At 34.9% G+C, this 16862-nt stretch overlaps 1 protein-coding gene across 1 annotated transcript; it reads left to right on the forward strand.

The window, feature by feature from the left end:
* On the forward strand, positions 1–7678 carry LOC134247732 (uncharacterized). Its single transcript, XM_062730091.1, has 16 exons — positions 1–119; positions 309–468; positions 720–898; positions 1026–1169; positions 2175–2428; positions 2852–2936; positions 3047–3085; positions 3247–3400; positions 3582–3761; positions 4209–4759; positions 5816–5883; positions 6070–6126; positions 6207–6306; positions 6419–6466; positions 6576–6857; positions 7123–7678. The coding sequence occupies exons 1-16, from the start codon at positions 65–67 to the stop codon at positions 7575–7577; spliced, it is 2811 nt and encodes a 936-aa protein (XP_062586075.1). The 5' UTR covers positions 1–64; the 3' UTR covers positions 7578–7678.
* The last annotated feature ends 9184 nt before the right edge of the window (positions 7679–16862 follow it).

Raw genomic sequence — 16862 nt, forward strand, 5'->3', positions numbered from 1 at the left:
GATAAGTCTCTTCCTCTTAGATATAGGTCATACATGATCTAAGGACCTCAAGATAGTAACAGAAATGGTTAGCAATCTTATTTTTCTATGTTTGATTTCTGGGACATATATTCTATCAGGTAATGTAACAGGAATATTCTTATTTTTTCTTTCAAGTTCCTCTAGATATGTTTAAAGCTCTCTAGCCACTTCAAAATAAAACATTTTTGTAAAAAGCAAAAATAACGAAAGAACATGTAAATGAAGTCACGTGTTAAATTTTATCCAACAAGAGCCCTACATTTATTTTGAAGAAAAACTTTTTTTAGTATCGTCAACAAGAGTAAGACTGGTAAATGGACATGGGTTACCTAACCAGGGACGATTAGAAATTTACGATAATCTATTGGGTGTTTGGGGAACAGTTTGTGATGATTTATTTAACAGAAACGCCGCCGGAGTCGTGTGCGAACAGTTAGGATATAGCAGGTTAGAAACAACAATTAGTTAATACACTTGTTTATTTCTCTTTTTTCATAAAAAAAATCTAAGATTAATGTCCTCGATATTAATATATTTCTGCAAACTGTGGTTTGAGAATATTGGTTCCAGAAAGCACAAAGTGATCAGGGATACAGACAGAAAGCCTGACGGAAGTGAAAAGTGAAAAGGTGCCATTTTGTTATTGTAATTGCATGTTCTGGTTTAGGTAACAACAAGCTTTGAATTTTGTCTGACAGGTTTAATGCGCAGGTAAAGTCCCAAGCCTATTTCGGCAGAGGGTCAGGTCGAATAGCTTATGATGACGTCAGATGTAGTGGGACAGAGACAGATTTAAGCCAGTGTCAGCACTCCAGAATCAGTGATTGCACACATGCAGAGGATGTAGGAATTATATGTCAGAGCACGTCAACTGGTGGTATGGGAGGATTTCTAGTTTGATATGAAATAAATCAGTTTTTATAAATGAGAATATTTTATTCTGTTTTACCTTGACCTTGCAAAGGGTTTTTAAGCCAACTATACTAATTTTCGTTTGATTTCAGCAAACTGTGACTTTGAACAACAGTCACACCCATGTCAGTGGTCAAATGTTCACAATGAAAATTTTGATTGGACCATTAACAGAGGTTCGACAATTTCTACTGCTACAGGACCTAGCTTCGACCACACAACAGGAACTTCAACAGGTAATTCTTGAAATCCATAAACACTCGTTTTGTAAACATTAAACATCAAGATAGTTTCAGGATAAGGGTTTTATGATATTTTTGAGTATATCTGAAATATCATAATGACTGTATAGTAAAATGAAATCTACTTTGGTATGAAATATGACGATAATGAATTTGAACGGTGAAGGAACTTAAAAGTCGAATGAAACAATACAAACTGGAGAAGAGCAAACTTGGACCTCTATAGCATCAGAGATATGATATTGTGTCATGGATCGCTGAGAAGTAAAACATCCCTTATAAGTAGTCACCCCGCCATTTACATCTTCTCTTGATCAGACAAACAGGACTTCCGTGGATAATTCAGAGAAAAAATAATGGACTAAATATTTGTCTAAAAAATCAAAAACAGTCAACATTACACTACATGACAGTTTTAGCTTACAACGCCATTGTGATGACCATAAAACTTAAAACAAAACTGTTAATATTCTTGTTCCATCAACTTATTTTTTGGAAGCTTGTCTCGTTTTAGAAAGTGTTCGAAAGTAAAGCATGGTCTTGCGTATCAAATCAACTGGGAGACATAAACTCCGTATGCAGTTGAAAATGGTATATTACAACATAAATAAGCAAAAAATAGATACGTTGAAGTCATCACTTTTATCATAAAGTTTGGTTGTTAGGTAATCATTACCTTCTTTTATAAAATTCAAAGAAAATTCTTATGCTCAATGTAAGCAAAACACGCGCAGGACAGCATATTTTTAAAATACGTTATTTCAACATGTAGATTCGCAAATGTCACTATATCGATTACGCTGGATAAAGCTTGGGTGGAATACGAAAATTTACAAAATGTGGAGGTCCTATTTTAATCACACTGTGACAATACTGATAAATTCGTTTCAAATTTAATCAAAAGTATAAAACTTTACATTAAACTGAGTAATGTATAAGGGAATGTTCAATTGATACACCTTGAGAATACATAAACGGACTCTTTATCTCTACTTCCAGGACACTATGCCTATACAGAGGCTAGTTCACCAAGACAACCAGGAGATATAGCACGTCTTGTGAGCCCAAGTCTATCATCATCAGACTCAAGATGTTTACATTTCTGGTATCACATGTACGGGAAATCAATGGGAACATTAAATGTGATAGTGTCCACTTCTATTGGGAACACCACAGTATGGAGTATAAGCGGAAATCAGGGGAATTCCTGGCATCGTGGCCAAGTCACTGTCACCAGTACACGAACATACCACGTGGGTACAACAGCTTTGAAATTAATACTTGGATAGAATTATATTAATATTATTATTCATTTTATTCTACTAAGGATGTGTGTGTGTGCTTGCTGTGTTTTTACTAAAGCACGATATATTGGATTCTAAAACAAGTCCATCAAAAAAGGCTTCTAAATCATTTTAATGTATAAAAGGGCATTGTCTTTAAAAATAACACTTATAAAATTTTGTGTTGTAATAATTATAAAAACTGTGTTATTTCTTTGGAAATTAAATAATTATTGAATGTTTTAATTCAAAAAAGTAAAATATAATCTTTGGTGATTGAAATTCCCATCTTTTAAAGAGAATTTGAAGAAAAAACTTCAGTGGAATATTGCCATCGATATATCGATATATTGATACAGCCCTAAAAAGGGCAGATTTATATTTTGTGTTTAGGTGGTGTTAGAAGGAATTCGTGGAAGCAGTTACTTCAGTGATATTGCCATAGATGACATTTTATTCACACAGTCCTCGTGTTCAAGTAAGTTCTCTGTATATTTCTGATTTCTTAACATCAAATTACGGCTGTATATGATTTGCTGTGAATGATTATCTTTAATTTCTTTTTATAAATGAGAGATTCCATTTCAGTTTATCCATCCAATGCTTCCTCTCACTTGCCTTCCTCAAGTAAGTCTGATATCAGTAATCATATACGTTCATGATGAAACTTCTTTAAATTTCGTTTTGTTACCCAACCCATGCAACAGAACTGCTTTTAAGAGAAATAACATTTTAAATATATAGTAATGTCAAAGATCAAATGATAAAAGTCATGTATCCTTTCGTAGCCACGGACTTTCCCGTCCGACTGGTAGATGGACAAGGAAGTGCAAGCCAGGGAAGAGTGGAGGTCTTTTACAACGGTGCTTGGGGTACCGTGTGTGATGATCATTTTGACCAAAATGCTGCCGCTGTCGTATGCTCAAAGATGGGATATGAAAGGTAATGCTCAAAAGAGAAGCTTCATTAAACTAACATGTAAATAAATACTGAACCGCTTAGGTAAATTTGAACTATTTTTGATAACACTTGTTTAAATTGTAAATTTTTGTCTTTTATAAATATCATACAGTACTTAAAATTGAAAAAGTCATACTTTTTGGTCATATTAATTTTTTTCTAGTTCGACAGCACAAGTTAGACCACACAATATTTTCGGGTCCGGGAAAGGACTTGTTGCTTTGGATGACGTAAACTGCACTGGACATGAGACAGGATTAGATAAGTGCAGGCACAGTCCGCTGGGTGTCTCTGATTGCACTCATGCTGAGGATGTTGGGGTTGTGTGCAGCAGTGGTATGTTGATATTAAAAAAAAGAAAACGAAATCATTTTGTAAAAGTAGAAGTAATCATATAAAAAATAGAATGAATTTTCTAGGGATGTCAAAATATTAATTTTTCTTAAGAAATCATATAACAAAATAGCAATTAATTTTTTTATTTTTTTCTTATTAATTAAAATAAATTGGAAAATAATATATTGGAAATGCGATGAAAATGTTAAATATTTCAAATTGACATATCTTTTATGTAAGATTATTGTTTTAATAATTAAATATACTTCACGGCTTTGCCATTTGAAATTTCATCAAAGCATCTATCAAAATAATTCCTATGAAAAGCAGAATGAAAAAAGTTACTCCTTTTCCTTGCATTTATTTAATATTCGAATGTTGTTTCGTTTTCACTCATGACAGTTTCAGACATCTAAAATTTTCTTAATAAATATTGCATTTCAAATGCATCAAAACATGTCAAAGCAGATATTGTCTTTATGTTGGATTCTTCAAGTTCAGAAGGATCTGCAAATTTTCAACTTCAGAAAAATTTTGTGTCTTCCTTTGTAAATTCGCTAACCATAGGACCCTCTCATGTCCAAATAGGAGTTATAACGTTCTCCACCACTGCGACAGTCAACTTCGATTTGAATGACCACGTAACAAAATCAAGTGTAGTTTCAGCTATTAACAATGTCAGATACGTTCAAGGATCTACTCACACTGATTTGGGATTAAATCTGGCGTGGACAAGAGTATTCAATCAGCCTGGAGATCGACCCGATGCCCAGAACATCTTATTTGTTTTAACAGATGGACAGTCAAGCAGTCCTGCTGCCACCACGGCGCAGGCAGAAATGGTTCGTAATAACAATATTAAAACCTTTGCAATAGGGATCGGGTCTGGAATCCGAAGACCGGAACTTAACAACATCTCCATGACAAGTGACTATGTGATTCAGGTATCCGACTTTGCAAACCTACAGTCAATCGCTACGAAGCTGAAAAATGATCTGTGCTCAGGTAAGTATCAGGAAAATAATTCATTAAAAAACCCCACAATTTAGATGTGAAAAGGATTCAGCAAAGTTTTAAACGGTGTATTTCCGTTTGGAAATGCTACTTCTTCTCGAATTAAGAAAAAATGGGGAGAGGTGTGATCATGTGCCATGGAGAAGTGAGCATCCTTTGCCAACCAGTCACTCGTCCTGTGCTCCTTGACATGATCGGTAAAAAGGAAAAGAAATCGGTAGACAGTTCAGTGTATAAATGATGGCCTAACAAGTAGTATGGAAAACGTCATCATTTGACTCATTGTTAGGATGTATGTTCTGACAAGGTCATTGTATCTACAAAAAAATATTGATGATTGCAATGATGACTTCATAAGAGACTGTTGATATTCTTGTTTCTTCAACTTGTTTGTCAAAAGCTTGCCTCTTTCTAGAAAATGTTCTTAGGTAGAGCATTTCGTGTATTGAATCAGCTGAGAAACATAAACCCCATATGCATGTGATAAGGGTATATAGCTATATAAGTAAGGGAAGTTGAAAAGTCATGGCGTTTATCATAAAGCTTTGTTGTTAGGTTACCATTAACGTCTTTTTCTAGTAAAATATCCAAATATGAAACAGATGCGTCAGACTCTGTGGTATCTTTTATTTCAAGCTCACTGGGATATACATGTATGTTGAAGTCAAGTCTTGTCTTTTTGAAACTTGTGTTTCGAGGAAAATTAAGTTAGGTTTAGGAAGTGTGTTAAGAGCAGTTCCATTTTGTATCTTTAACTGACCTTAACGTAAAAAACAGTATACTAATCTTATTGTTTAATTTCTTTTTAATCATTGCACTCAATATTCCCCCTAGCAATATACATACTTTCTAATCTTAAAAGAATGATGAAAATTAAGCTGACGGGCGTCTTTTCTGTTATACAGTTTAAATGCATTCTAACCAGTCGAGAAATAATCGTACAGATGTGTTTTCCAATGAGTTTCTGAAGTTAAAATCTGTTGTGTTGAATTTCTTATGTTTTAAGACTTTTTAAAAACTATAGTATTGATTTTTTGTATTATTTAGACACTCCTGTCACAACGGCCTCTCCGCCTTTGAACTGCAAAGGCCAAATCTGCCAAGGGTACAATAACGTAAGTTTGTTTACACATATATTTGAATTTCAACAACATTCCAAGTAATACTATTTTGATAATAGTTTTGTTCTTCTTTTTTGTATTGTTTAAGGGGCTATTGAGCTCGAATACCGTTTGTTATCTCCATGTATTTCATTTTAAATTGCTTTTAAATTGAATTTCTATTTAATTTCATCTTTTCAGACTTGTATTCTCCATGACTTTGCGAGAAATGGTTCACTGACAACAGGTTGTGAACATGTAAGTCAACATCATTTGCGTTTTTTATCCTGAAAAGACAAGAAGAAATCATTAGGTAATGCTTTAAATTGTATATTTAGGAATGTCATTACATTATGAGTGTTCAATACTCACCTTGTGGATCATGGCCAAGTCAGTCATGTTGCTGCAGAACACAACAGTGCATCGACTCTTTGCAAGGTTACTATAATCTATTTACCTATTTACATTTCAATTTTGCCATTATAGAAGCGTTTTGCTTTTTATTTTTATCAATGAAGTATTATTTCTATCAGATTTTTCCTTATTTTAGTTACAACACCCCTTTCAACAGCAACAACAACAATACCCACCACAACTCGTAAGACAGTCAACAAACTCTCACAGAAAGCAGTTGATGAAGATTTGATGCTTGAAAAAATTCTTTTTTATGTGTCCTACACCAATCTACTTTTAGTTTTGTTTTCTAGAGGCTCCATGTCGAGATCATGGTCCCATTGGTTACTGTGCTAATGAAAAGGACACAATCTGCAACCCCACAGACGAGAGGGGTTGGGAGTACGCCCAACATATGTGCCCCGTGACCTGTAACCTCTGTAAAGATCACTTACGACAGGATTGCGAGGACAACGACAAAAATGGGATCTGTGAGCTGAATAGAGACACCATTTGTAATGCTGCTGATCCCGAGGGAAAAGAATTTGCTATAAATGCATGCGCAAAAACGTGCAACATGTGCACTGAATATTATGGTTTGTAGATCTATGTGATTTTTATCACTAATCCGTGTAAGTGAGTGTTTAAAAAATATACTATAATACGGGTAATCTCGGGTATTGAATTTTATAAAAATTATTCAGTGTGTTTACAACATTTTAAGATGATAACTTTGAAAGACACTACACATATTTGCTATCGGATTGGAGAGTAAAATGAAATCGTAAAGATTTGTATGTGCTCACATCCAAAAATTTATGGAATACTTTGAAGCGTAAATGTTCTCGATTTCTCGTGCAGCTATTTATAACGAAAAGCACGAGTTCACTACAAAGACAACTCCAACAACCACCACCACTACAACAACAACAACTACAACACCTTCGACAACAACCACACCGACCACAACAACCACACCGACAACAACAACCACACTGACAACAACAACCACACCGACAACTACCACAACACCGACAACTACAACCACAACACCGACAACAACCACGCCAACGACAACAACCACCACACCGACAACAACAACGACGACGACACAGAAACCAACAACTGCTTCAACACCGACACCCACAACAACTTCTCCCCCACCACCAACATCAACAGCTTCACCTTCAACAACGACAACTCCGACACCGACGACAACTAGCTCTACCACTACAACCACAACGCCAGCTCCAACGACGACAGAGATGGAACCGACAACAACTGAGGAGAACTCCGGAGTTATTATCATTGGTTAAAAATTAGAAAAGACGTTTAATAAATAAAAATAAATGAAATATATTATATTTAGATATGCAGCCACACTTTTGAGTTTTGGGTCAATAAATGATGAATATATTTTCTGTTAACATTTTTTTTCACCACAAATTTAAGCTTTCAAGATGAAATCAACATGAGATATGGTTCTGGATTATTTACGAGTACTAGTATATCATTTCATCAAGAAAAAGATTGCAAATGATTTAAACTAAGTTATTTTCTTTAACCTCAATTAAAACTAAGCTTCGTCTATAAAGTACGGAAAAGAAAACTGAAAAATATATATATTAAAAATCCTAGATTGATATCTCACTCTACTCCAACAAAATACACTTTCAACCTTAAAAGGTTAGCTTTCATATCTGGATGTTTACTGACTATAGACGATAACGCCAACTGATAACTAAACTATATGACAAATGGGATGACCAGCTTTTCCATCGTCAATATTCCTTATTTTCATTATTTTGACAGATTTTTTTTCAGTTGTAATGCCATAGACATTTGGAAACGATATTCAAGGTAGGTCCATACTTTCAAAAATTTCTATCCAACTAATATTTTTTAGCCCTTAACCCATCCCTAGTGATAGTTTGTTCAAGAGACCAACAATGAATAAAATACGAACGCTGGAAATATGCCCCTCACACTTGGCACCACTTGGTTATACCTCTACAGCCCCTTTTTGATAGCGATAAAATGATAACCTTAGGGCCCCTTTACCTTGCCCCGGTAATGATTAGTTGAACACTTTATGGCATATAATAGCTGGTCTTTCATGAGTTTTTCAGGATATAACTTAAAAAATGTTGGGTTTACTAACTGGCCCTTTCCAATCCATGGGAACCTTTAGGCCTTCAACTCGATATCTAGATATATCGACGACGTATTGTCAATTAACAATGGTAATTTCCATTCCTATGTCGATACGATATATCCTGGTGAGCTTGAAATAAAAGATACCACAGAGTCTGAAACATTTGTTTCATACTTGGATATTTTACTTGAAAAAGACACTCATTGTAATTTAACAACCAAGCTCTATGATAAACGTGATGACTTTAACTTTTCTATCGTCAACTTCCCTTACCTATGCAGCAATATATCTTCATCACCTACGTACGGAGTTTACATATCTCAATTGATTCGATACGCTTGAGCATGCTCTATGTATGAACGATTTCTAAAACGAGGTAAATTATTGACAAACAGGTTGATGAAACAAGATTATCAACAGTCTCGTTTAAAATCATTTCGTGAGTTCTATGGTCGGTACAATGGCCTAGTCAGCAAATACAATTGATCATTGAGTCAAATGCTGGCTGACATATTTCATACTTATTGTTAGTCCATTAATTATACACTGAGTTGACGACGAAATTTTCCATTATATCATGGCGTAAATTTTGAATTTACTAGGGGGAGATAAATGCAAAATTTACCTCACCCTAGTAAATTCATAATTAACAACATGATAGTTATTTCCCGATCATGACTAGGAGCACACTGCGGGTGTGACCGTTCGGCAGGGGATGCTTACTCCTCCATGGCACCTGATCCCACCTCTGATGTTTTGGAGGTTTGTGTTTGCTCTACTTCTATTTTGTATTGTTTTATGGACTTTGATATTGAATACCTGTATTATCATATGATTGAACTAGAGCCGAGCTCGTTGTAAAGCAACGAGTACGTCTTCCGTCCTGTTTGACCAGAAGTAACTTTCATTTGAAAAAAAAGAGTAATGAAGTCGAAAAATGGTTTAATCCTCCAAATCTATGTTCATTTTTGCAAAATCAAGACATTTTTGGCAACTTCCGGTTTGACCGGAAGCAAACCGGAAGTGCCGTCAACGTACGGAAAATTAAGATTTGAGCTTCCAGTGACATATGATATCCAAAAACCTGTCAAGAACAACAAAAATATACAATTTTTTATTACTTCCGGTTTGACCGGAAATGACGTCCCCGGACGTATTTTGACAACCTCATTAGATAAAGCTTGACATTTTGAACAACTTTGCTTATTGTCCCCCGCTTTCGCGAAAGCGAGGGGACATTAAATCTCATTCGTCTGTATGTCTCTCCGTCCGTCCGTCTGTCTGTCCGTCGGTCCGTCAGTCTGTCCGTCCGTCACAAAAACTTTAACCTTGCCCATAACTTTTGATTTAGTGGAGCTATAATTTTCATATTTGATATGTGTATTCCTTGTGATAAGACCTTTCTTTGGGTACCACCAAATTTGACCTTTTGACCTTGACCTTGGAGTTTCAACTACTTTTACTAAAAAATTCCAAACTTTTACTTTGGCCATAACTTTTGAATGGTAGGTACTAGGACTTTCATATTTCATGTATTTATTCTCTGTGACAAGACCTTTCAATGAATACCAACAACTTTGACCTTTTGACCTTGACCTTGGAAATTTACGTACTTATGAAAAAACTATATCCTTGACCATAATTTTTGAACGGTAAGGGCTACGGCTTTTATACTTCACATATTTTATTCTTGTAAGAAGACCTTTCAATGAATACCAACAACTTTGATCTTTTGACCTTGACCTTGGAGTTTTAACTACTTTTTAAAAATTATAACCTTGGTCACAACTTTTGAACGGTAGATACAAGGACTTTTATATTTCACACATGTATTCTTTGAGGCAACACCTTTCATTGGATACCAACAACTTTGACCTTTGGACCTTGACCTTGGAGATTTACGTACTTCTGAAAAAACTTCAACCTTGACCATAACTTTTAAACGGTAAGGGCTAGGGCTTTCGTACTTCAGGTATGTAATCCTTGTGAGAAGACCTTTCATTGCATGCCAAGAACTTTGACCCTTTGACCTTGACCTTGGAGTTTTAACTACTTTTTAAAAACGTTAACCTTGGTCACAGCTTTTGAACGGTAGAAACTAGGACTTTCATATTTTAAATATATGTATTCTTTATGGCAAGACCTTTCATGGGATACCAAAAACTTTGACCTATTGACCTTGACCCTACAAATGATATCTTGCCCACAAAGATACTGAAAGCGGGGGACCACAATTCTTTGAATTTGCTTGTTTGACTTATTATAAATTCCCAATACTTTTTGAGATATTAAACAAAAACTTTCAAGGGCCCTAGATCCCTAATTTTAGGGGCCAGCCCCTTTTTAATGATATCAAATGAAAGCGCTTGTAATTATGCACAACTTTTATTCATCATGTCTTAACAAAATATTTTTAGTTTTCAAGATAAAAAGGAAAATATCTGTAAATTTTCGCTCTTTTAGGCGTTCTAATTTTTGACCCCTATATAGCGCCATTTTGAATGCAGAAATCGAAAAACAAAAACCGATGTGCACAACTTCAATCCTTCTGTTATCTAAAACAAGTAAAATTTCTGCTCCAGCTTTTGTGGTCTCTGAGCCTTTATCCGGAAACGAAAGCCTATGATTTTCGTTTAAAGCGGAATAACTAAAAACCGGAAGTGACTTTTTGAAATTTTAGTCATCATTCTGATAGAGTTTATAAACGTCTATAACCTCTGACAATTTGAGCGAAATCTGTTGAGAAATGAGTAAGATATGAGGCCTCAAAATTGGTCTAGGAAGTAGAAGAAAAAAAAAGAATAACTAGAAAGTCTGCTATTGCAAGCAATAGCATATGTCGCCCCGTACTGGACAAGACTTTCATTTTTATCATCACTAAAACAAAAGTCCATTAGCTAAGTTTGAACAACCATCGAGTTGTATCAGTCCTTTCCATTGGAAACGGAAGACCTAAATTGGGTACATCCCACTAATTATTTTTAGATTCGGTAGGAGAAGAAAGTAGTGCAGGAAAATTACAAAATCCTAAATTTGCAGACTTGCATAAAAGAAATCTGGCAGATGTACTGAACAGAGCCTCATACTTGTTAATTGGCAGTATCTTTCCTATCATAAAAGCTTGGGAAATGTAATTTATGAAGAAGATCAGCCGAATTATTTTGTGTATTGTAACGCCAGTGAGAACTCTGAAATTTCCTTCTTTCACTTTCATTTTTAGAGGTTCTGCCGAAAAACCAATCTGACATACCACCATCAGTTCGAGCATTTCTGGATTGCAGAGAGCTGATGTTTGTAATGAGATGATAAATCGTGTGTAAACTTTCTCAGTTTAGCGGAATCATGAACATTTTCGGCGAGATGAATGTTTTGTATACAGTGGTGATCAAGGCTTCGCGAACCTGCAGGAGCGGATCCAAGGATTTATGAATGAATAAAAACTATGGAAATGACGTACCAATTTTTTAATTTATACTTGCACTATCTAATGAAATGAATAATATACAAGTAATAGATATACAAGAAAACGCGAAATGATAGTAAATGCAGCTGACGATCGTTATTTTTTTTATATAGATAAAATAAAATATTTATAAATTCAAGAGACAAAACAGAAAGATAATGAATGATGGCAAAATATCACATGACGGGAACTGAATTTTATGAATGAAGATTTTAAAACGTTACTTGTAAGTTGTATATGTTATATCTGTGTATTCTACCTGGCTGTGTGCTTCAAAGGGGGGGGGTGTCTTGAACATAGTACATAGCCATAACGTTTGAACGGTAAGTGCTAGGGTTTTCGTATTTCAAATATGTAATCCTTGTGAAAAGAACTTTTATTGGATACGACGAACTTTGACCCTTTGACCTAGACCTTGGAGAACACATGTGTACATCTGAATCTTTTTTTCTGTTTCGTTTCTATGGCAACTGTGAGCGACTCATTACAATTATTTTAAAAGTAGAAATCACTCTGACACATTGCAAGGAATAAACATTGAAAGTTTCGAAACGATTGCCTGCGTAGTTATTGAGAAAATCGAAATTAAAGAATTTTAACTTTCACCTGGTTTCCATGGCAATAATCGATTATTTGAAAATTTTAAATGCGAATCGCACAACTACAGATACTAATCATTAAAATAAGAAAAGTTTCATGACGAACGTTTAAGGGACCAGAGAGAACACTCTCGGACAAAATTTGTCGCTTTTTACAGGTTTCCATGGCAACGGTAGACATATTGGAACTGAACGACCTCACTGCACAACTACAACCAGTGATCGTCCTTTGAGGAAAGTTTCAGGAAGATTGTCCCAGCCATCTCCGAGAAACAGCCTGGATAAAAAAAACATGCGTACAATATCAATATGTCGTCCACGACTTCGTTCGGGGCGACATAATAATCTTTACCAACAGAATCAGTAGAAGGTCTTCCGTTGGAAACGGAAGACCTTAATAATTTCCATCTCTCTGATTGGCTGATACCCATGGGCCTCTTGTTATTTAACAGACAAATGAGAGAGATAGAGAGAAAGTGAGAAAGAGAGAGAGAGAGATTCTGTTTTAACTCCCAACCTTTCTGGCTTCCCCAAATGTTTGTACCTATATCAAACAAAAATTTCTTAATTTTTATGTTTCCGGATCGAAAGATCCCGGGGGTATATTGTTTTTGTCCTGTCCGTCTGTTTGTCTGTTGTCAGCTTTAACGTCCTAGCCCATAACTATTGCGATGTCAAGGGTAAGGCTTTAATACTTGACATGAGTGTTCATTATTATACGTCCTTTCCATTGGTGTAGAAATTTGTGAACATTTGACCTCAGCTGTGACTTTGACCTACATTTGAAAAACTTTAACATTGGCCATAACTATTGCAAGTAATAATTAACCAAAACGCAATACTATTTTTAAAACAAAGGAGCTTCAGTCTTTTCACCTTAGCTACTCTTTAAGCATCTTACAAGTGTATACCATTTCAATCCACGTCCCACTTCAGAATTGTGTTACCGTCGTGTTTCACAACTTGTTTCTAAATATATCGGGAAATGACAGTAACTTTTAGGGGGGGTCGACAAATCCATTTCTTTCCACAGCCATGCTCGTTTTTTATTTCATGCTTCAATTAGTTGACTGTCCACAGAAGTCCAGATGCTTGTCCTGTCAATCAAAATCATTCCACACTGAGCAGGTGTGAAAGTCTCTTCACACCAAAGACGAAGTATGTGCTATTTTTTTTAATTCCAACTTTTCTAAAAATAAATAGATAAAATACATTGGGCATTAAGACTTAATTTTTTTGTTGAAAAATACCCTCTGCCAATTTAAGGACGTTCGATCCTGAGATTTTGAGCGTATTTTGGTCAGGTCCTTTATTTATAAAATTCTGCATCATTTTTAAGTTCTAACATTAAATCTGAATTCTACAGTGCAAATTCAACTATATTCAATGAAAGATCTGCGATTAAATTCCATTCAAGTAGAATTAAGCTAGGGATTATATTTTGTGGCGGAAGGTTTTTTAGACGAAAATGATCAGTTTTTCTATGTTGAACTATAACAGTACTGTTAATTTTGGATTCCTATTTTTCCATCCTGGTTGCACACAGTTTTTTTGCAGTGAAATGTGTTATGCTGGTTCTGAAATATCTATTAAATTCTTTCTTATAAATTCTATCAACACAGTGTGACAAATATAGTAAATATATCCTGAAAATCCGGGAAAAAATTGAGCCAATTTAAACGTAAAATTGACACTTCTTTAGCAATATCTAAAAAAAAAATTACATCATATATTCCCACTTTTGATGTCCTTTTCTATATATTCAAGATAAATTTGACCTATTTGCTTAAAATCAGAAAAAGTTTAAGACTTTAAAAATAATGTTTTTGCTTATTAAATTTTCAATGCCAGAAAAATCACTTTTCATTAGTGCAGAAAGGTCAAATAATTGATTTTGCGAAGCAATTTGAAACTTTTTCTCAGTCACAATTTTTAAGTGTCTTTTTTAAAACAAACTTAGAGTTCATTTTGTTTCATGCTTTAATTGGATAAAAATATTGGAGGGAAAACGTCAACAATTTAATTTTTAATTAAGACACAAATTTCAGTGAAAAAGGGGTACATTAAATGTACTGTAGCACCAAAAGAAGTGTATTGACCCCCATTTTTTAATTTGAAGTTTAATTAAGCTATGTATGTAAAAACTAAAAATATACTTGACAACAAAAGTTTGACTTCAAATATCAGGATCGAACTTCGTTAAAATACCACCGCCGAAACTTGTGTATCTGAAACTACCATCGGAACCGGGGTGGGGGCCGGGGGGTTAGTCCATCCCCCTTTTTGCAAAAATAGACATTATAAAGGCAATGAAAACGGGAGTTTACCTTTTTTCTGTTGGTTTACTCCCCCCCCCCCCCCCCGCCCCTTTTTGCTTTCGATGCCTATGACTACTCTTTTAGATGCATGTTTGCATTTGTTTTGAGATTGATTTTTGAGCTACTAAGAACGTTTTCTTAGAAATAGTGACTAAGTGACCGATTTAATTGGAGAAAAAAGGGGGAAGGGCTCTTGATCATATCGAATGGCAAACATAAAGTTACGGTGAGGCCATACTTAAAAAATTGTCTGTTTGGAATTGCCGCCTGTGAGTTTTCAAAGTCAAAACACCAAATTTTCAATTTTAATAAAAATTCGTGGGAAGACAGTATTTTCAGTTCAATTCTAAAATAAATATATACACAAGCTAGGGTACTCAAAGATCAATCTCATTACAGTGAAACCTGTATAATCCTACATGCATTGGGAGATGAATTTTGTGTCGGAATAGACAGGATGTCGGATTGCACAGTGTTAAAAACTAGGAAAATACTAAAATGGGAAAGAAATTTAACGTCGGAATCCAGAGTGTGTCGGATTATTCAGGTGTCGGATTAGACAGTTTTCACTGTATCATAATTAGACGTCAAATCTGATCATTTATTTAAAGTCAATTTTCAGGAGTAAACTTCGAGTTTTTTAAATCTTTGTGAAAAAGAAAATCTTATCTGTCTTTTTCATAAGACTTCACCTTGGAATTTCTAACCACCGTTATGTTTGTCGAGACAATCCATACAAACAGTAAGAACCACACGAAAATTCTTTAGAAAGTTCGGCTTTTTATGAAAAATGCTTGCAGTGATCTAGCGTTTTTGCCATAGTGAATCAATTTCAACAATACGTTTTAAAGATTTGTAAGACTGACGGACAACATTCACTCTATTATAAATGCCGGGATAACACATTTCTGATCCATAAAATATTCATACGAGAGTTGATCCAAAAGTAATGTCACAGTGTCCATATCTTTTATATTTGGTGTCAAATTATCAAATACAATATACCAAAAGATTCACAATTATAAAATCTAATTAACACATAGGCGTAGTCACGGGGGGGGGGGGCAGCGGGGGCACTAGCCCCCCACTTTTAGATCTGGGGGGGGCAAGAGTATGTCTGTGCCCCCCCCCCCCCCCCCACTTTTTAATGAAGAACAAATCACAGCTATTTTTCTCCAACATTACCTTTACTATAGGAAAGTATAGTTATATCTAAGAATTGTGGGAGAAAATTGGAATTGAAAGTAACTTGCCTTTGAAAAAAAGTTGTCTGCTACCCCCTCCCCCCCCCCCCACGAAATAGGATTTTCGACTTCGGGGAACTTTCAATTTCTCTCTTTTTTTTTTTTTTTTTTTTTTTTTTGCTTGTCAAACAATTTCTGGAGTTGAGCCCCCCACTTTTAAGTTTTGGGAACAATTTTTTTTTTTTTTTGCTTGTCAAACAATTTCTGGAGTTGAGCCCCCCCCCCCCCCCCACTTTTTTCGGGAACAATTTTTTTTTTTTTTTTTTTTTGCTTGTCAAAGAATTTCTGGAGTTGAGCCCCCCCCACTTTTAAGTTTGTGACTACGCCTCTGTAACATCAAGATCTAGTAAATGAAAGGTGCCTACAGATTTATCAAATTTGTGAAATAAATTCCTGTATTGATGCTTTATAACTAGAGCTTCGGGGCATAATTTGTAGGTGAACAAGATTAAAAACTGTATTTTAAACTGTCTTTTTCAATGAAAAATTAAGAAAACCAGTCATGAATATTGGAGTTTTTTTCATATTCGACAGAGGAAATGTATCCAGATTGCCTACAGTCTCTCAGAAAACAGTAAATAGTATGTTAGTGGCCTCTTCTTTAAATCAATATCAAATTTAATATAGGTATCCGGTTTACTTTTTAAATGATTTCAAATTGAATGTCATGAAAATACCTTTTTTCTGCATAAATCTGCTAAAGCCGTAAAGTGCGGGAAAAAGAAAGTTGAAGTTGATTACGACGTCATAATGGATCTAGCACCAAGTATAAAGTTATTTACTAGATCTTGACCTTAACTAATTTTATAGAAGTTTGAAACA

The sequence above is a fragment of the Saccostrea cucullata genome, unplaced genomic scaffold (genome assembly GCF_032062105.1).
Source record: "Saccostrea cucullata isolate Sc308-1 unplaced genomic scaffold, CSIRO_AGI_Scuc_v1 ctg64, whole genome shotgun sequence".
Lineage (NCBI taxonomy): Eukaryota > Metazoa > Mollusca > Bivalvia > Ostreida > Ostreidae > Saccostrea > Saccostrea cuccullata.